Source organism: Panthera leo, chromosome F2 (assembly GCF_018350215.1).
Source record: "Panthera leo isolate Ple1 chromosome F2, P.leo_Ple1_pat1.1, whole genome shotgun sequence".
NCBI classification, from domain to species: domain Eukaryota; kingdom Metazoa; phylum Chordata; class Mammalia; order Carnivora; family Felidae; genus Panthera; species Panthera leo.
Genome location: NC_056695.1, coordinates 45,316,454 through 45,338,925, shown reverse-complemented (window position 1 = coordinate 45,338,925; position 22,472 = coordinate 45,316,454). Strand labels below are relative to the sequence as shown.

The window sequence follows — 22,472 nt, the reverse complement described above, 5'->3', positions numbered from 1 at the left end:
CTTAAACTATTATATTTAAATGACATTTTAAGACGAACACTTGTTTTTCATTATTTTAAAATAACATCATAATCACGTAATTCTAGTTTTCTAATCTTAGGAAGAAACTTTTTTTTTTTTTTGCATTTTATATATAAAAGCAAAAACAGCATGTTCATCCTACTTGTACAAATAACTACAGTCAACCAGATACTGTCAAAGGTATCTTCTTTACTAACGGTGGGGCAAAATTAATTATATGAAATTTCACAGAAAAAAAGTGTGAAGTTCTTCATGTAAATTCATAAACTAATATAGATACATGAAATATGAAAAACTGTCTTAAAAGTAGTTTGTGTGAAGAATAATTCTTGGTTCCAGTGGCACATAAACTCAAAACAAACAGTAACTAAATAGAAGTTCACTACACCAATCTGGGAATATACTCTTCACTTTGTGCTATGTGGGGGATTGTGTTAAATTTTAAGAGAGACATTTTCAAACAAGTAGTGGAAGTAATCAGTGTGGCAATGAATCTCAACACAAATCATATGGGAAATGACTAAAATAAATTTATTATGTTTAGCCTGGACTATTAAGTTTTAAAAAAAAAAGCTTTTATGGAACATCTACCATATGCAGGAGGAAAAAGAAGGAACAACTGAACTAGTGCTGAAATTTACAGCATTAAGAGGGAAATAGTACCATTAATTGAAATAGTGAATAATGGAGTATGAAATGGGGTGGAGGGATTACATTGAGTTTAGTTTTAAATGTGTTAGGCACCATTAAAATATCCACAGGGAAATGGTCAAGAGATTGTTGAAATTTGGAGTCTGGATCTCAAAAGAAAAGATATAACATATGGTTGGTTGCTAAAAACAGTAGTGTTGATTACAACATACAAGTTTAAAGGAGAGGACCAGTAACAAAATCTCAGGAATGATGAAGGTATTAAGGAAAGAAACATACAGTAGTCCTCCCTTATCCATAGGTTCATTTTCCATAGTTTCAGTCACCCACGATCAACCACAGTCCAGAAGTAGATGATGCTCCTTCTGATATCCTCACAATGTCAACAGTAGCCTGATATCACAATGCCTGTATCATTCACCTCACTTTGTTTCATCCCATAGGCATTTTATCATCTTATATCGTAAGGATGAGTACAGTACAATAAGATTTTCCGAGAATGAGACCATATTCGTAAAATTTGTATTACAGTATATTGCATAATTGCTCTATTTTATTATTACTGTCGTTAATCTATTATGCCTAATTCATGACTTAAACTTTATCATATACCTATGTATAGGTAAACACATAGTATATATAGGATTCAGTATTATCTGCAGTTTCAGGCATCCACTGAGGGTCTTGGAACATATCCTCAGCAGATGAGGAGGGCTACCATATTTGAGGAGAGACACGAAGATGGTTCAACAAGGAGAAACAAGAAACCACACTGCTCTGGTGTCAAGAATTCTGAGCCTAAGATTTAACCCTACCACAGTTATGAATGATGCAGAAGACAAGAGACTCCTGCGTCAAGATAAAGGACTTTATTATTCATGGCACAGCAAGCAGCACAACTTTCAACACATTTGCAGCAGTTCCCTCGGCCAAGTTTCACAGAGGTGACACCAAAGATGTATCCAGACTGAAGTCTGCACATGCAGAGCGATGCAGGATAAGAGATGAACTGTGAGTTGAAGAACCAAATCTTTTATAACGCACAGTTAACATACCCTCCCCACTGGCTGCAGAGGGACACTAAATCTATCTTTCCAAGGCTGTTGACTACACAAACATCCTTGAATAGACAGTCCAGAACAAAGGGCAATCAGTGCCACCATTCACAAGATATGCAAAAATCCAAAAGACCTACAGAGACTCATCTCCTAACACCTGGAGGCCAAGAAAGACTAAGGTTTCAACAGAAACGGTATGGTCATAGGGTTAGTTCCAACAACTAAAGAGGATGAATACTTAGAGTGAGACATAAAGTAAAGAAAAATAAGTTTTGTCAGGTATATTTAAGGCTGGTATATTATTTCATGTCATAACACTAAAACTAGACCAAGAAATAGAAGGTACAGTTCAACAGAGGATCTAATAATAATTAGAGCTGCCTAACAAAGATCTGGTAGATATTCTCTCCAGTGATAGATATGTACATAAATAGAAGAAAAAGGAGGGAGAAACATAGGGAGAGAAAGAGGAAGGCTGTTAATATTTATTAACGGATTAACTACTTATCAAATACGCTCATACACTTGACCATCTGTCATAAATGTTCATTTCTTCATTCATTCACCAAATGACTTCTCAAAGCATTCCCTATGTCAGGCAATGTTAACTCCTAGAGACAAAATGATAAGCAACTAGTAACTAACTCTGTCCTCATGTAACTCACTGCCAAGTGGTGAAGAAAGATAGCATTCAAACCACCCAACTATGTAAATATATACTGTCATTAAGTGTTATGAAAGAGAAGTACAGTGGACTATAAAAATGAATGTAAGAGAGCTACTTAATTGAATTGGGTGGTGGGGAATGGGGGAAAGGAGTATCAGGGAAGATTTCTTGCAGAAGTAGTAGTTGAGCTATGATCTTAAGACTGAGCTAGAATTAAACAGGTATAAGGTTAAAAGGGTAAGGGTAATTGTGAGGATCCCAAATAAGAAAGACAGCAATATCCAAAAGCACAGTCATTAGTGAGACACTCAAAGAAGGCCAAAAGACCTAGAGCACACAGAGAGAGGGAACCACATAAAAGTCCTAACACTGACTTAGAAATTGAAATGGAAGACTTCTAAGTTCCTTTGATTCTAAATTCATAGAGTACTTTGTAATCATTTTATGTTCTTAAATAGCAGACACCTCAAAACTTATTCTGACATTAATACCAAGATTAACAAGGACTCAAAACTGTTCAAGAAGCAGAACCTGCAGGCACCTGGGTGGCTCAGTCAGTTGGTTAAGCATCCAACTTAGGCTCAGGTCATGATCTCATGGTTCCTGAGTTCGAGCCCCACATGGGGCTCTGTGCTGACAGCTCAGAACCTGGAGCCTGCTTCAGATCCTGTGTCTCCCTCTCTCTCTGCCCCTCCCTTGCTCACCCTCTGTCTCTCTCCCTCTCTCAAAAATAAACATTAAAAAATTTAAAAATGAAAAAAAAAAAAACAGAACCTGCTATAAACCACAGGCAAAATACAGCATATGAAGAAGAGCCAGTCTATATTTAAAAGACAGGGGGAAAATGTTTAGAACCCATCTTCTTAAGATATTTTACATACATCAATATGGTCACCAAGTGTTTCTACCTCTGAAGGAGCCACAGAGCATCTTATTCCTCTACTTGATTCCTAGTATCTATACAAATATAAGAAAATGGAGTGTCATTAACCAGTTCCTGTGAATACTGACAATACAGAATGTGGGCTGACACAATGGACTCCCTCAAAAGCCTTCAGCTACTTCACTGCAATCAGTCAGTCAAGTAGAGACAGCAATGGGGGTGGGGGGGGGCATATGCAAAGGGAGTTGCTGAGGCTTCAAAGACAAAGAAATGCCGTGGCATCATTAAAGTATGCCTCTTTTGACAGCGTTTACTTAGTAAGAAATACGGAAGGAGCTTCTCAAAGTGAAGGACTTTTAAGGGCTAAGGTCTGCAGTATTTAGTAATTTGGACCCTAAGGTTAAAAGACAAAATGATAAACAGCTTAGGACAGCGGGAAATGTTAAGTAGTTAGAAGCCCCAGATAAAGTTCACAGTCTGACCTGTTAATCACTTGGACAACTTCTAGGTCTCTACATGCTTCTCTTAAGAAACAAATAACATTTGCTTTGCTGAAAACAAACCTGTTTTATAAACAAATAAAAAAAATATATGAAAGTTATTTTTAAATTGTAAAGTAACTATTTTTATAATGAGTTTTACTAATACCATTAGATTTCTTTCAGTCATATTAATACCTAATTCCCATTTCTAAAAAGCTGTCCATTCCCTCAGATTCTGAAATCTAAGTCAAAAAACTCTCTCTAGGTGCCTGGCTGGCTCAGTCAGAAAAGCAATAGCGTTGATCTTGGGGTTGTAGGTCTGAGCCCCACATTGGGTGTAGACATCACTAAAAAGAATTCTGCCTCTTTATCCTAACCAACCTTCTCTCAAAACTTACTTTCTAAATTTTTTTAGCGTTTTTTAAAATGTTTATTTGAGACAGAGAGAGAGAGAGAGAGAGAGAGAGAGCGAGAGCGAGCGAGAGAGAGCACACGCGCATGGGTGGGGGAGAGAAAGGGGGACAGAGGATCTGAAGTGCGAAGAGTGCTCTGCTGACAGCTGAGGGCCCAATGTGGGGCTCGAACTCACGAACTGTGAGATCATGACCTGAGCCGAAGTCGGAAGCTCAACATACTGACTTTTATAATATATCCCAAACATTTGCTGGCCCCTAGTTTTAATCCCCACCTTCAATTTGGGAGCATATGCTAAGGGCAGTTGTCTTCCACACATGATGTTCAAAAGCCACTTAGAATGATCACCAGACACCACCAGAATACACATTTTGTCTCCCATCACCTGGCTGATACTTATGACTCCATTTTCAAATATTTTTCACTCAAATTCTATAAACCTATGGGAAACGTTCATTAACAACCTCACCTGGAAATCTGTGAAACAGCAAGGATTACTGTGCTTCCCTCTAATTATTCAACTAGAAGTATTTAACTACCCAGAATCTTTTTTTAAGAAACACTGTAAAGTATTTTTATAATGAGTTTTACTAACACCATAAGATTTCTTTCAGTCCTTTTTTACCTAATTATGGTATTAATTAATATTAATACCTAATTCTGACTCTGTGTCATTCCCCTTAGGTGCTCCGACCTCAAAAACTAAAAGGTAAATGTAATCATCACTTACTTGTTCATTCATTCATTCATTAAATATCTATTGACAGCCAACTATATGCAACATATTGTTCTAGCCACTAGGAATACAGTAGTAATCAAAACAGACAAAAATTCATGCCTAAATAAAGCATAAATTCTAAGAGCAGGAAAAAAATCAACAAGAGAAATCAGCAACATATATATTATGGTAAACTATGAAAAGTACTAAGAAAAAGTGAAGAGTACAAAAATAAGATGTGTATGTGCCAGTGTGTACCTGCACCTGTGTTTTTAAGAGAGACAAAATTTGCATACAAGGGCCATGAAAGTACTTGCTACAAGGGTGACACTTAAGTAAATAAATTTTAAATGAAGAAATAATTTATTAACAATCCTTCAAGACTTTACTGAAGATTTGTCTACTCCTGAGTTATACATACACAGACACATCTCCATCTTCAATTTAAATCTTGTTACAGGAACAAAAAATTAATCAATACTATTTTAAAACTGGCTTTAAAAAATAAGTCTTCTCATTACCGTATCATAAATACCATTAATGTGGGTGGCAGTTCCAAGATGGGTGACAAATTTAAATTTAAAAATATCCTAACTTAACTATGTAAATAGTTTAAGTAAAAACACATTACACTTTAGGATTAAAACATACCCAAAAAAGTAATTTCAAAGCATCAAATACATAACCACATTAAAATTTTACACACAAAGCCAAAACATATCACTAAACATAATACTAATGTCGAAGATTAGGCAAAATCTCTTACAGCAAGAAAAAACATAAAACTTTACCCTAAAATATCATAGGTATAATTTTTTAAATCATAGTTTACTTTTAGGTCTAAATAAAAGGTTAGAAATGCAAATACATTTTTGTGACCCTAGAAATGTGTTTAAATTACAAAAAAAAAAATAATATAAATATTGTCATGAGAAAGATCAGATTATAAGCTTAACTGATCAATTCTAACTGTGTATATGGCAAAACAAAAAACAAGAGGGTCCTCTCCAACTTAAGAATATGTGGTAGATTTAAATAAGCTTAGCCCCTTCTTAGACATCAAAATTCTAACTGAATGGTCCAGTCATTTTAATAACATTTTAATAATGTAATGATTTGAGAACAAAACCTATCAAAAACTACTATATGGATAATTATTTTAAAAAGTTCACCAAGCAGCATATTCAAGGAACATGATTAAATAGGCATTTTAAAAAGCATAATGTTTATTTAACCACCAATCCCTTTTCCCTAAAACAGAAGTAAATGACATAGGCTAAATCTGACCCACCCCTTGTTTGTGTGAATAAAGTTTTATTGAAATACATTCCTATCCACTCATTTACATTTTGTGTACAGCTATTATTATGCTATAACAACAGAAGTCAATAGCCAAAACAGTGACAATATAGCCCACAAAACCTAAAATATTATTTGGTTCTTTATTAAAATGTTTATCAGTCCCTGCCTTAAAAGATAGGTCAAATCTTTTATCCATATGCACAGTCTTAGTTGGGGTTGGGCCTCATCCTCACATTTTTCCTTTGCGTTCCATACCAACTTTCACCAGGCTGAAACTTCTTTTTGAGGACTACTGTCTTCAGAAGTATGTGGACAGAGGATTCTCTGACTCACTGCTGAATACTAATTTGCAGTTTCTAATGTGCATGCCACTCAGCTGGAAATGCTACTGTAACAAAATTCATCTTTCAAATATTTTTCATGTCCTTGTGCACTGCTTCTAATATTTGCCTCCATATACTCTGTCTAGTTAGTTAATTACAAATCTTTTCATAGTTTCTCCTTTCAACTCAGGGCAGCAATGCTTAACATTTTCTGTAAGTTGTAATACTTGTTAAATATTAAGACAGTTCTCTTTGGCAGCTATTTGAAACCACTTCCTCACTAGCCATTTAATTTTTAATTGGCACCCCTTACCCTTTTAAGAAATCTGTATATAGCAATTTTATTTCTAAACTTTTTGACCACTTTGGCTTTACTAACCACATACTGACTAACCGAATTCATGGCTGATAATGGCCTCTACTTATCTTTTTTTAATCCTAGTCTTCATTAATCCTTCTGGTATCTCCTCTCAATAGAAGAGGCTTTGCTATATTCTGGGCTTGAATAAAATAAAATCAATTCTAGGCAAAATATTACTAGAAAAAAAATATAACTCTAAGAAATAGTATATTGACCTCAGATTTTTTTTCTTGATTCCACTATCAACATCTCTTTCTTTCTGCAAAACTAGAGATAAGGCCCAAACCCCCAATTTTAATATGGCAAATGATGGGTCACAAAGTGATACTACCTCAAGGAAAAATATTTCCTTTCCAATGTTTTAAATTTTTACTCTTTTCTACATATTACATGATATGGTATGTTTTAAAACTCAGTTGGATTTAATAGTTATGAATCCAAGATTGTTACAACCTACAAATGAAATTATTTCTCATATAAAATAAAACCATTATTGTTTACAAACACATCATTTATCAAAAATGATACAAAAACACTTAAGTTTCAAAGAGCACAACCGCAGAGAGTATCCCAACGAACACAAATTGGTTAAAAGAAAAGTCCTTTTTAAAAGCCTTACTGGAAAAGGAAATGCAAAATAAGTAAATAATGATAAATTTGTACTCACCAGAATTATGGCAGTAGTCCATATACTGTGGAACTTGGACTGTGAAGGCTATCAAATCTGGAGCTAAGAGAGATTCTGGCTTTCTACTCTCATTGAGCCATTTGCTACTATGAAGGTCTTTAGTGTCAGAAGGACCCTGAAGCAATGGAATCAACTTCTCTTTTCCACTGTCACCTGAGTAGAAACATTAATGAAAAAATTCTTACATAAAAACATAGGAGTAGGGGTACCTGGGTGGCTCGGTCAATTAAGCATCCAACTCTTGATTTTGGCTCAGGTCATGATCTCAGGGTTCCTGAGTCCAAGCCCCACATCGGGCTCTGACAGCACAGAACCTGCTTGGGATTCTCTCCCGCTCCCTTTGCCCCTCTCACGCTCACGCGCACACTCTCATGCTCTCTCTCTCTCTCTCTCTCAAACAAATAAACTTTAAAATATATATATAGGAGTAGCTTGAGGATGCTTGATCTTAAAATATACTATCATAATATAACATTTCAGTTATATTTGGTCATTTTATCTATACATTTATATTCTAAAAAGTAGGACTAATAAAGTTAAAAGCACTTTTAACTCTACACCAAGAAAGTCTTAATATTTAGCTAATGAATGGAGAACATTTCAGATAAGACTATAAAAGGAAACAATTTGAACATACTGTATTCTAAATATCCAGCAAAATCTGTATCTCTTTTTAAACTTACCTAGAAATTTAGGTTGCACTAAAAAACTTAAATTACAAGTAGTTTATGGAAAATATGAAATAAAGTATTGGCAGGATGAAGAACATTACAACCTTAAACTGAAAAACAGTTGTGTTATCTGTTTATTATACTAACATTTTAATTTAATTTTAAGTGTCATATATATCTATACTTCCTATCCCCCCCCCCCCCCCCCAACAGTGTAAGAGTAAACTTTTAATTTTCTCCCTCCTAACCATTCTCCTAACTATGCAGGGGTTTTTTCCTTAAATAAAAATTAATTTATACAAATAAAAAAGTATCATCCTGGCACAATTAAAAAAAAAATTTTAAGTAAAAATAAAAATTTAAAACCTCTGATTCATAGGAACAATGAGCAAATTCTTGTTTCAGTAACGCTCCTTGTAAAATGCAAGGCCAATTCTCCTATACAGGCAATAAAGTTTTACACGGTCCAGCTGCACATACCTGGGGCTTTGGCACAAATTTTTATTGATCCCATGGTCCCAGAGGCACATTTGACCAATGATGTGCTGCAGTACTTCAATTCAACATTCTGGATTGAGCCCTCAAGAGTTGGCAGGGGATTCTTAGATTTCACACCTAATAAAAGAAAACTGCAAATGTACTAGCCGATTGAATTTAAATAATTTTTATACTCCTTCACCAAGGCATTTAAACTTAATTATACTTTAATTATCTGCCTCAGATGTTCTTACAGTATTTGTGTTAGGTTTCATAGTTTAGCATTTAGGAGGTGAAAGGATGCAATTTTAAAATAAATAGTCTGAACTCTCATAACTATACCTATGTAGGCAGCTTTTGATTAGTCAAGCTCAAGAAATACGAGTAAATATTTTAAACAAATATTTGCTTAAAAAACTTTAAAATATTTTCTTTAAAATAACTTTAAAATATCATATTTGGTTTTAAAATACAGAATAAGAGACTTATTTGTGAAACAAATTTAACTTATAAATTGAATTTCATCTGGACAGAGACATTTCATTTAAACAGGAAACATTCTGAGTAAACAGGATCCTCAAACTATCTTGGTCAGGTAGAATAAGAGAGACAAACAAGACAGCTGGAAATAGCTCCTGGGTTAAAATACAATAGCTTAAAAGCAAAACTGACATACCATGTCATATAAGAGAAATCAAAGGTATTCTGTATCAATTAACAAAAAAGTAGATATTAACATCTCTACTATGTGCTACTTGCCAAAGGATATTGAAGCACAGAAGAGAATAATTACCATGATATAAATGGTAGGGAAAACTTAATTCAAAAGGGAAAAACTCATTTTGGCCTAACGTCTAGGTGACAATTAAAAAGGCAGAGGAACCTTAAGAACTGACAATATTGCAAATCACTAAAATGATAATAATGACAAACCCTAATCGACTAACATTTACTGAGGACTTACTCTGTGTTATGCATGTTATCCTATTTAATCCTCACAACAGGCCTATAATAAAAATGTTTATTAACCTCATTTTCAGATTAAGATACATTGGACTGCAGGGGTTAAGTTTTGCTCAAAGTTCCCCACTAGTAAAAAAGGTTAGGTGTTTAATACAATTCGATCCCATCAGAGAAGACTTCACATTCATTTTGCCTATATTCATGAACATCCACCAACATAATTTCCCTTCTTTTCTACATTCCACATTTTGATCACTTACAAACTATCATTCATCTCTGAAACTCTTTTAAGCAGAACAATGTATGAACAATTAAGAAAACCATAAATTTTCTGTGATAGATATGTTAAATACAATTCTGAAAACTTTTATCTCAACTTAAGTATGTTCAAGAAGCCCCATAATCTTCCAAGTGTCTTCCTGAGATGTAGCCCAAGAATCTGCAGTTTAACTAGCACACTACACGATTTGCAAATTACAAAACATCATCTTAAACACCTTCTTACATACGAACCCTCACTTCAGAAGGACCTATTAATTTACTAAGTTCTATGTGGTTGTTATATAAATGTGTATTGATTGGTTGCTATTTTCCAATATTCACCACCTCGGATGTTTCCATTTCAAGTGGTACCAATTAGCCCCAGAGCAGGACTCTAAAACGTTGTGTATTGATACAGTCTTCTATAATGTTATTACTTTTTTATCAGATTCTCAAAATCTATAACTCTAAAAGCTAAGGAAGTACCTCAGAAAATTAAATGATGCCAAAGTATTTATATAAACATCATCTTAGTATTAACAATAGTAACAGCAGTACTAGTTTTCAGAGCACCTAACATTCACGGAACACTAAGTGTCAAACACTATGTCTACTTTATTATTTTATTTATCATCAAAACAAAACAAAACAAAATCCTGAGGTGACTATTACTCTTCCATCTTATCTATGGGAAAACCAAGACTCAGAGAAATAAGGGTTTTGCCAAGTTTCAAGTCAGAGAGTGACAAGCCTAAATCACATTTCTCCTTGTAAGAAAGGAGGCTGAGCTACCCTACATATTTAACATCTATTGCAGTTGTGGGAAGTTATTAGTGGATAATTTACCCGGGTCTAATCATTACGGTAGATGAGAGGAATATAAAATGGAATGATATCCTCTTCTAGCCCTCAAGTGCCCACAGTGAGACTTTCATTCTATGCCAATTTTTCAAAACATATAAAGAACCTAGATAATGGTCAGCAGACAAGAGCTACTGAAAGATTCTCTCAAGGGTTGCTGATGGTGTTCAGAATGAAAAGAATTGAATTAATTCCTGGTAGATATAAAAGCAAAAGAATATGAATATGCCAAAATGGCTTTGTTTTTAAATTATTTTATATCACTGTTTCTTGTACAGTTTATAACATTTAGGACTTATCTTAAATCACAAATGGTACAGAAACCCACGGGGGAGGGGAAGGAAAAAAATTTAAAAAAGGGGTTAGAGTGGGAGAGAGCCAAAGCATAAGAGACTCTTAAAAACTAGGAACAAACTGAGGGTTGATGGGGGGTGGGAGGGAGGGGAGGGTAGGTGATGGGCATTGAAGAGGGCATCTTTTGGGATGAGCACTGGGTGTTATATGGAAACCAATTTGACAATAAATTTCATATATTAAAAAAAATCACAAATGGTAGGTCTTTTGTTGTTGTTGTTTTTAATGTTCATTAATTTATTTATTTAAGGAATCTCTATTCCCAACATGGGGCTCAAACTCGCCACCATACATCAAGGGTCACATGCACTTCTAGCTGAGCCAGCCAGGTGTCCTGACAAATGGTAGGTCTCTGTTAATATCTAATGCATACTTATATAGTACTCTTATCGGAAGAAGTTGCCTGGAACCTCTTCTGGTAAGAATCTTATATATATATTATCTTGTTTTAGACTATCACGAACTTAGTTTACATTTTTATGATCATTACATTTCTCAAATCTTTCAAAGCTTGTTTTAAAAACTACATCATTATGCATAATTTCTCAAGAAAATCTTTTTTTTGAAATAATTTGTTTTAAATGCCATAAGTTCAGATTTAAAATAATAAATTACAGTCATCTCTTGATGGGCTTCAACAATGAAGAAAAGCTACTAGAAAAAAATAATCTTGTTAATGAAAACCATGGACTTGGTGATTATGATATGTGAGTATATAGGTATATCCATTGTAACAAAAGTACCACTCTGGTGGGAGGTGCTGATATAGGGAGAGGCTGTTGTGCATGTGTGGGTCAGGACATACATGTGAACTAACTTCCCCTCACTTTTGCCATGAACCTGAAACTGTTCTTTACAAAAAAAAAAAAAAAAAAAAAAAAAAAAAAAAAAAATTGTGGGCTTTTTTTTTTTTTTTTAAGTTTATTTATTTAAGTAATCTCTACACCCAACATGGGGCTCGAACTTATGACCCTGATCAAGAGTCGTATGCTCAACTGACTGAGCCAGCCAGGCCCCCATCTAAAATAGAAGTCTTTTTTTTTTTTTAAGTAGGCTCCTGCCCACAGGGAACCCAATGTGTGGCTTGAATTCACAGCCCTAAGATAAAGACCTGAGCTGAGATCAAGAGTGCATACAACGGACTGAGCCATCTAGGTGCCCCAGAAAAGTCTTAAAAAATAACCTTGGTTTCTTTCCACTCTACCTTCAAACCAAAATTTGTAAAATGCCCAAACGTAAGCACTAGGAAGGTGGAAAAGAACACAGAGCACATTCATTGTGTCCTACATGAATGATGCTTCCTGAAAGTGTAAAAAGGAATTCTCCCCATGGTGAAACTAAAAGAACAAAAGCTCTGAAACTAAAAAAGCATGGCTTTGGATAGAGGCAACATTAACTAAGTAGCAGAGTAATCACATAGCTAAAGGCGAGCCACTATTTACTATTGCTACATGTGGAGGCCAAAGTTTTGTAGTTACTGTTCAAGGTATTTAAATCAGAAATTACCTGAACTTTACACAGAACTTAATTTAGAGAAGAGCTGACATGAGTCAAGAGGACAATCACAAAGATAATGACAGTATCTAACATTTGAAATATTCCCTTCACAGAGCACTCTCGCATTCATTTACTCAAATGCTACAGTCATAGTCCACTAGAGGATGAGAAGAGGGAATCCTTAAGACACAGCAAGTGAAATATAATTTTACACTGTATACACTATCAATGAAAGAATCTAAAAATACTGAATTTTTATTAGAAGTTAATATAAAATAATGCACTGTTATTTCTTCTCCTTGTAGTACTTTTCTGGAAAATACCAACTTGTAACACATATTCTTAGTCCTGTGGTACACCATTAACACCAATTCTTTTTCCACCAACTTCTTGTCTGCCGTAATTCTTCCATCCTCCCTGAGACCTTAACCCTCAGTACCAACTCTCCAAAGTTCAGTAATCAGCTCATGATCACTCTTGTAACTATTAAAAGATAAACTAATGAGAATGACCCACATATCTGTGTGTATACCTAAGTAAAAGTTTAAGGAGTCAAACCCCACATAAGTTTAACTATATTGCCTCTATTAACCACCACTAAAAAACTGTTAAATTTTTTTAGAGCCTTAAACCCACAAATAAATAAAAATGAAAAAACAGTAACTGAATAAGCAAGAGCTTATTCAAAGAGGCAAGAGCTATCATTAAAATTTTGAAAGATGAGTATCTGATGAACAAGTAGCAACAAGATGTGACTTTGTTCCATTACCCATGGCACTTTTTTCTATTCTACTAAGAAACAACTTCATCTGTAGTAACCCCTGAAAAATTAAAAATTAAAGAAACCAGGCAATTCAGAGGGAAGGAATGCAAATGAGGCTAAAAGATGAGCGGCTGAAAGTCCATCTAATAGCCACAGATCCTTTCCCCTAAACAATACAGTCATGCAACTACCCCACACTCATCCTGGCAAGACTAACAGTTCACTATGGAGAGGTTAAACCAAAAGGACTTTGCACTATGGAATATATAACCAAAGAAAAGGGTGCATGTTAAAAAGAGGAAATTGTCTAAAAATCTATATATAGTATATATACTGGATGATGAGATCTTTTTTTTCTTTACTCTCTAAGAACTCTGAGTGACAGACTTATAACCTTCAGGAAGGAAATGGAAGGATTTCTCTCAGTGGAAACTGGCCAGTCCAAGAAAAAAGGAGATTATACTCGTAGCTGATTATTCCCCAACAAAAAATAAGTAGCATCCAATCCCCCTACAATGACACCAGCATCAACAAGCTCCAACCTCACACACAGATTTAGTAATTTATTCTAAATATAAAGGATTATCAGATATGTGGAAATCACTATAAGAGGTAGAGATTTTAAAAAACAAATAGAAAGCTGGGGTAAACCAACAAAGCCAAAAACAAAACTCTTAGTAATAATAATAATTACCATCCTCAGAGAGAATACAGAAGATACAACAAAAATAAGATGTTTCATTAAAATTTTCAAAGAAAAAAACAGCCCTTAGAAATTAAAAATATGATGTTAATTCTCCTTAAATAGAAAAACTGGAAAAAAAGAGAGTTGGAGAAATTTACAGTATAATAAAACAAAAAATCCCAAGAGATTGAAAATGGGACAGAAATGACAATAAAATGAAAGGATCATCACAAACAAGCAAATATCTAAAAATCAAAAGTTGCAAAAAGACTACTGAACAAAATGGAGAAAATAATCAAAAAAATAATTCTAGATTTGCCCAACCGGTAGAACAAAAGTGTCAACTTACAAAGGTATACCATAAATCCATCACAACAAATGAAAAAGCATACCCAGAGAAGCCCACCACCTGTAGAGAAGTTCCTAAAAGCTCTGAGGTAAAAAAGCAAATGAATAAAAATAGAAACAGATGACATACAAATATACAACATATAATCAGAATGGCATCAAACTTCTCAAGAGCAATAGTAGAAAACAAGGAGACAATAAAGCAATGCTTTTAAAATTCTGTAGAAAATTATTCCCAACCTGCAAGTCTACAGACAGCCAAACTATCAATCACACATGAAAGCAGAAGAAAGATTCATCAGACATACCAGATCTGAAAAACAGCTTACTTTGTCTGCTGGAAAGATAACTATGAAATTGTGCTCCACCAAAAACAGGGAGTAAATCAGGAGAGAATCACATATGTGAGCAAAGAAACAGGGGATCTAACATAAGAGAAAAGAGAATTCCCAGGACAATGATAAAAGGCAACTTCAAGATAGCTCTCTAGATTAGAAACAAATAGAAATTGAAATAAGAAGAAAAGTACACTAAAAGAATAATGAGTACACCATCAACTGATGAATGGATAAAGAAGACGTGGTTCATAGATACAATGGAATACTACTTGGCAATGAGAAAGAATGAAATCATGCCATTTGCAACAACGTGGATGGAAATGGAATGTATTATGCTGAGTGAAGTCAGTCAGTCAGAGAAAGACAAATATCAGGTGTTTTCACTCATACGTAGATCTTGAGAAACTTAACAGAAGACCAGGGGAAAGGGAAGGAGAAAAAATAGTTACAGAGAGGGAGAGAGGCAAACCATAACAGACTCTTAAATACAGAGAACAAACTGAGGGTGGATGGGGGGGAGGGGAAAATGGGTGATGGGCATTGAGGAAGGTACTTGTTGGGATGAGCACTGGGTGTTGTATGTAAGTGATGAACCACAGGAATTTACCCCAAAAACCAAGAGCACACTTTACACACAGTTTGTTAGCCAATTTGACAGTAAGTTGTACTAAAAAAAGAAAAAAAGAAAAAATTCCATTTTTATTCATCAAAAAAAAATTAAAACTAAGGTATCTGAACTACTGAGAGAAGACAAGCTTCTGTAAGAGTTTTGGGGAATTAATAATAAATACATAGAACACTAACCAAATTTTAATAGGGCAGTTATTAACTCCAAGAATAAAAGTTGCACACGTAAAAATTATTTACTGGTAGTATACATTACAATTCATCCATATACAGTCATAATATGTTAACAATGAATCTAAATTTAAGCAAAAAATATCTAATAATTGGATTATTTAGGAGAAAAAAAAAAGCCTAAAGAGAGAGACAGCCAGTGAGTGTCAGCCCTAAAAGCTAAAGCCTCTTTGGTAAGCACAATAATGCCACCCCACTACCCCCTACTTACCCTCTCCAAAGATGTCCACATCCTAAACCCAAGATTTGTGAATACTGTATGTTACCTTACACGGCAAAGGAGAATTAAGGTTGCATATGGAATTAAGCTTGCTAATCAGCTGATCTGAAATAGTGAAATTATCCATTATCCTGGTGGACACAATATAACCACCAAAATCCTTAAAAATGAAAGGAAGGGGCAAAAGAGGAGAATCAGAGAAAGACATATAATACCAGAGGCACTGTTACAGTGATGTTGCTGGCTTTGAAGATGAGGGATGAAGGTCACAGACCAATGAATACAGGTGACCTTCAAAAGGTAGAAAAAGGAAACAAATTATGAGAAGTTTGCAATAGGAACACAGCCAAGCTGACACCTTGATTTTAGTATGAGACTTATTTCAGACTTTTAAAAAAAAAAATTTTTTTAATGTTTATTTTTGAGAGAAAGGGACAGCAAGCGAGTAGGAGAGGGGAAGAGAGAGAATTCCAAGTTCCACACTGCCAGCTCAGAGCCCGTCACCGGGCTCAAACCCACAAACCACGAGATCATGACCTGAGCCAAAACCAAGAGCCAACACTTAACCGACTGAGCCATCCAGGCACCCCTCATTTCATACTTTTTAATTTTTTTAGTGTTTATTTATTTTTGAGAGAGAGAGAGTGAGTGAGTGAGTGTGCACGAGGGGGATAGGGGCAGAGAGAGAGGGAGACACAGAATGGGAAGCAGGCTCCAGTCTCTGAGCTGTCAGCACAGAGCCTGACACAGGGCTTGAACTCACAAACCATGAAATCATGACCTGAGCTGAAGTAGGACCCTTAACCGACTGAGCCACCCACATGCCCCTCGTTTCAGACTGTTAAACTACAGAACTGTAAAGGAAATAAATTTATGTTGTTTTAAGACACTAAGTTTGTGGTAGTAGAATGTACGTAGGGGCACTTGGGTGGTTTGGGTGGCTCGGTTGAGCATCCAACTCTTGATTTGGGGCTCAGGTCATGATTCCAAGGTTGTGGGATGGAGTCCCGCATCAGACTCTATGACAAGAGTATAGCTTGCTTAAGACTCTGTCTCTTCCTCTCTCCCGCTGCCTCTCTACCCACTACCTCTCGCTCTCAAAAAAAAAAAAAAAAAGTTTAGAATTAATGTAGATTATATCTACACATGGAAGGTAAGAAATCTGTGATGTAAGCATTTTATTTAGAAATTTAGAGGTAGGGGCGCCTGGGTGTCTCAGTCGGTTAAGCATCCGATTTCGGCTCAGGACATGATCTTGCATTCTGTGGGTTCAAGCCCCGCGTCAGGCTCTGTGCTGACAGCTCAGAGCCTGGAGCCTGCTTCCGATGCTGTGTCTCCCTCTCTCTCTGTCCTCCCCCTGTTTGTGCTCTGTCTGTCTCTCTCTCTCTCAAAAATAAATGTTTAAAATAAATTAAAAAAAAAAAAGAAATTTAGAGGTAAATACTTAAGAATAAGTTGAAGAAGACTGCCTCTATAAAAAAGCAGTGAAGATGAAAGGGGCCCATAGGACTGTAATTTTTGTTAGAAGCCATATACAACTCTAATTTAATAAAATAAACCAAAATATCACTCAGGACACTCAAGCAGCCATGACACATGCTAGATACACAAAAATAATAACAGGAGAGTAAACCAATAAAGTCTTCTGAAAGAGGGAAGAGATAAATTCTTTTAAAATACACATTGAAGGGACAGCCATTTTAGCAGAGCTATTAAAAAACATTACACAGGGGCGCCTGGGTGGCTCAGCTGGTTAAGCGTCCAACTCTTGACTTCAGCTCAGGTCATGATCTCATGGCTCCTGAGTTCGAGTCCCACATTGGGCTCTGTGCTTACAGTGTGGAGCCTGCTTGGGATTCTCTCTCTACCCTTCCCCACTTCTCAAAATAAATAAACTTTAAAAATTACATAAAATAAAGTAGGAAAGAGCTTCCAAATAGTTGATTTATAGTGAAAGGTAAGCATTTATCTTTTCAGGGGAAGAATAAAGGAAGAAAGTGAAATGAAAGACTGATCACATGAGAAGATAGGAGAAGTCTGAACAGGAGTGGCCTGGTAGGCAAGGACAAGTAAGATAGAACTAACCAGCTTTCTTGGTACATCTAAGACTCAGTAGGTGATAAAGACTGCAAATGGCTCCCAGTTATAAGCAAATAGGAGAGAGCAAACTTTAAAAGATAGCGATTATTGGGGCGCCTGGGTGGCTCAGTCGGTTAAGCGTCCGACTTCGGCTCAGGTCACGATCTCGCGGTATGTGAGTTCGAGCCCCGCGTCGGGTTCTGTGCTGACTGCTCAGAGCCTGGAGCCTGTTTCAGATTCTGTGTCTCCCTCTCTCTCTGGCCCTCCCCCGTTCATGCTCTGTCTCTCTCTGTCTCAGAAATGAATAAATGTTAAAAAAAAAAAAAAAAAAAAAAAAAAAAAAAGCGATTATTTTGTTATTGTTGTTGAGGATGATGATTTTGTTGCTTCTACATGGAAAAGCAAATAAAGTGACATTCCAGAGCTGGGTGAAGCCAAATTATCTGTGTAAAAGTCATTTAATATTTTCAACAGAATATAAAATAAAACCACTGAACCACACCCAATTAAATAGCAAGAAATAAAAAGTAATCTCATAAGTGTAGTGCCCAGTGATAATGAGGTGACAGAAGTGAACTTTAAATATTAACAAGGAACAAGTCACGAAGTCCTCCACAGCAAAAACTTTTCATTGTTCCATCCTCACTTGCATCTCAGCAATCCCTCCCTGTCCACATTGCTATAAATACCAGCAAAAAAGAAAATCAACAAGCATTTACGGACCAACATGTATCTACACATCAGCTTCTCTTTTTTTTTTAACATCAACAATGGCAATATACATTTGACAAGACTCAGTTTCATACTGAAAGGATGAAAGAGACGCCTTAATTTAAAACAATAAACTTTCGTCACTAAGTTTATGACTTAATTCTTAACATAAAGATTAACAAAATTAAATTTTATTCTAGCTTTAAAACTAGGAACCAGAGTCTCACTCCTACATATCGTTGTCATACTAAATGCATACATTCTTGGAAAACTAATCTGCGTTATTAAGAATTAACCTGCTCCTCCTCCTCTTCAAGCTTACATACTTAACGCTGATTGTCCTATTGTGTCATAACTGCAGGTGTGGGAATATGGACATTTCTGTGTATGAAAAACTAGAAGAAAAAACCTTGTTATTTGAAAGGGGGTGGAACCCAAGTACTGAAGAACTTCCAACTTCTGAATATAGCCTGACAAGAAGATTCAGTAACTCATTTTGATTGGAAAGAGGGTCACTAAATTGTATGGGCCTAGTAGAACAGAATTTCAGATAGCACAGTGCCTCAAATAGAATAGTTGTTCAAAAACAAGTAATTTACTTTATCCTTGACATCTTCATTACCAAATAAAGGAAACTAAAATATTAACATTAACATTGGCAGATAATGTCGTTAATTTCTTCTCCCTTGGGTTGCTTTTAAATATTTGTTTGTCTTTAGCACAGTGGGATTTCACGACAATGTATCCACCTAAAGATTTATTTTTCCTGTTCAGGAGTTCTGATTCTTAAAACTGAAGATTCACATCTTATATCAATTTTGGGGGTTAAAAACTCTAAATATTCGCCTCTCTCCTAGTCTCTCTTCCAGAGGATCTTATTAGATATATATAGAATCACCTCATGCTAGTGTCTGGATTTATTTACCTGTATCTCACATTTTCATCTCTCTTCTCAGTGCTACACTCTGCATAATTTCTTTGTATCCACCTTCAAGTTCATTAATAGTGTCTTCGGCTGTTTCTAATCTATTTATTCCATTCAGTGACTTCTAACTACAAAGATTATATTTTTCTTTTTGAAATTCTTTAGTTTTTATGGACTACATCTGTGCTTCTTTCATATTTTCAAATTCATCTTGTGCTTCTATAATAATTTTAAATATTGCCATTTTATACTGTTTCTAACACTTACATTGTCTGAAAATTCTAGGAATCTAAATTGGTCATCAGAGATCTCTGCTAAATCTTGCTCTTGATGGATTATTTTCTGGATTCTTAGTATACATTTCACAAGGCTTTCTTCTTCAAATACATTGCCGTAATTGAAGGTGTATGCCAGAGCAAATATCTGCTCACTACTAGATATCCAGAGATATAAACACTCCAACCAGGAGCACATTTTAAGTTAACTTACTGTCTTGGTGGTTGGTTCCTAGACTAGGCAAGGAACTAAAATCTGAGTGATGACAGGACTATGGTTACAAATTCTCAGGGAAAGCACCCTGCCTCTTCCCCATCAAGGCCAAAACAAAGAAATTTCTTTGTTAAATCAAGAGTAGGGCATAGTTTTGAAAGAGTCTACCTTTCTACTCAGAAGTTACAAGCTTAGGGAAATACAACGTCACTTCCCAATTCTTCCCTTCTTGTCTCCACCCCCTTTCAGGCTAACTAGTATGTCATGCTGCCAAGCACAGAAGTCATGTCATGATATACTATGTGTTTCCAAAGTAAATAAATGTAGCTTAAAAAGGCATTTTTTTCCATAAGATGTCATTCATGACAGAGGAGGAAGCAACAATTACCTTTTAGGTTAAACAGAGGGTATACAGAAATACTAAACACATTAGGAGCCCTGAAATTAACTATATTGTTTCAGTTTCCTTATCTGTAAAGTGGGTATAAATCTATAAAGTGGGGATAAATCAATGTTACAGAATAATCATAAGCACTGAAATGATAAATGGACAGTGGATAACGCAGCATTAGGCATATAAGCATTCAATAATTATTAGCTAGCATATTTTCATAACTATTACACACAACACTAGCTTGGACTGCAGAATTTCAGCTTACATACATTAGGGAATAATAAGGGAGTTTACTGAAAGATACACTAATTACTAAACCTTTATTCTAGTGTAAATTGTGCCATCAAATAGCTCTGTAATTTGATTTAAAACCTCTGTGGCTTAGTTTCTTCATTACAAAAAAGTGAGTGGCTGGATTTGACTCTAAGATTTTTTTTTTTTTTTTAAGCTCTAAACGCCAGTGATTACCTCCACTGGAAGGAGATTAAACACTACACGATGGGATATAGAAAGTGTCCTCTGAAGAAAGCAATATTCTCATATGCGGTCACTATTTTTTTTCAAAAGGTAAAGAAAACTTTAACTAAATGAAGCAGTTACCATATTTTTGTACATGTAGTAGAAAAAATACAGACAAGATAAAGTCAGCTAATGACATTAGGGAAAGATGAAAAAAATGTGAAGGAATAACTATAAATATGTTTCAAACTGATACTGCAAGGATAAATCCAGCAACCTTTTATATTTCCCCTAGCTTCTAGAACTAAAATACCTGGTGAAGAAGGCTAATTATTTCTTTGTGATACAAGTAACAAAGTGATGCATTAGAGTGGTTTTTCTATATGTAAAAGTCTTGATTGAAATAATAATGCCCAATTGCTACTTATGACCATTTAGTATTATACATATATAGGAACTTTAGAAAAATAACACTTAGGAGCCTGCTTCTAAGATGAGGTAATTTTATGACACACATGGGAAGAAACTATATGATATTACATTCTCAGTAATAACCACTGGTAGAAATATCCAAAGCAAGACTACTATGCAAAAGTCATATCATAATATACTCCATATTCTGACAGTAAAAGTGAGGAAGAAGGAAAAGGAGCTATCACTCTTGGTCACTAAATTAAGAAAAAACCAAAGCAACTATGCAGCCATTAAAGCAAAAATGAAATGAGATCATTTCATTCATTCATTTTCATTCATCAAAAATACCATGCAGAAGGGGCACTTGGATGGCTCAGTTAGTTAAGTGGCCAACTCTTGATTTCCGCTCAGGTCATGATCTCATGGCTTGTGAGATCCAGCGCAGGGGTGGGGAAGGAGACAAGCTAAGCATGGAGCCTGCTTGGAATTCATTCTCTCACCATCCCCCCCCCCTCCCTCCCTCTCTCTCTCTCTCTCTCTGCCCCTCTCCCTGGCTCAGGCGCTCTTTCTCTCAGATAGATAGGTAGGTCAGGTGGTCGATCGATCAATCAATCAATAGATAAAACCACATAAGAAGCCCAGAGTCCACTTGAAAATACTTTATTATAAATACAAGAGGGAAATTGTGGCAAGGATTTTTTTAAACATGCATGAGGATGTTAAATGGCTGGCAAAGTAAAAGAGGTCATAATAAAGAGCAAAACTTTTTTAAATTAATTGTGTGTGTGTGTAAAAGGATTTGGGAAAGGGCACAGCAGAATAAAATTTAATACAGCATTCACTCACTCTGTGAAGGATAAGATCATTCTTCTCTCCTTAGTTTAATTCATATTCCGCCATAAGGCACTCTCAATTCTACCACAAGGTAAAACTGCTAAGCTAATTACCTCACCACTATGAAACTTTGACCCTGACAAGCTATTCTTTTACTGTAAGGAGTGACTGCATGCAGCCAAGATCCAGTCTTGCTACTTCAATCACTGACCTCCAATCCTTGATAAAATCAAAGGTCTACCGCATCCAACTCCAGAGCATGTCTCACTGTAAAAGGTGGTCATCCTGGCTTAAGAATGCAAG

At 35.5% G+C, this 22,472-nt stretch overlaps 1 protein-coding gene across 1 annotated transcript in view; it reads right to left on the bottom strand.

Moving 5' to 3' along the window:
* Positions 1–22,472, bottom strand: part of VPS13B (vacuolar protein sorting 13 homolog B) — a 795,867-nt gene that overhangs the window by 548,422 nt on the left and 224,973 nt on the right. The window contains 2 exon segments of the mRNA XM_042923372.1: positions 7,548–7,721; positions 8,720–8,854. Coding sequence (XP_042779306.1) covers positions 7,548–7,721; positions 8,720–8,854 — 309 coding nt within the window.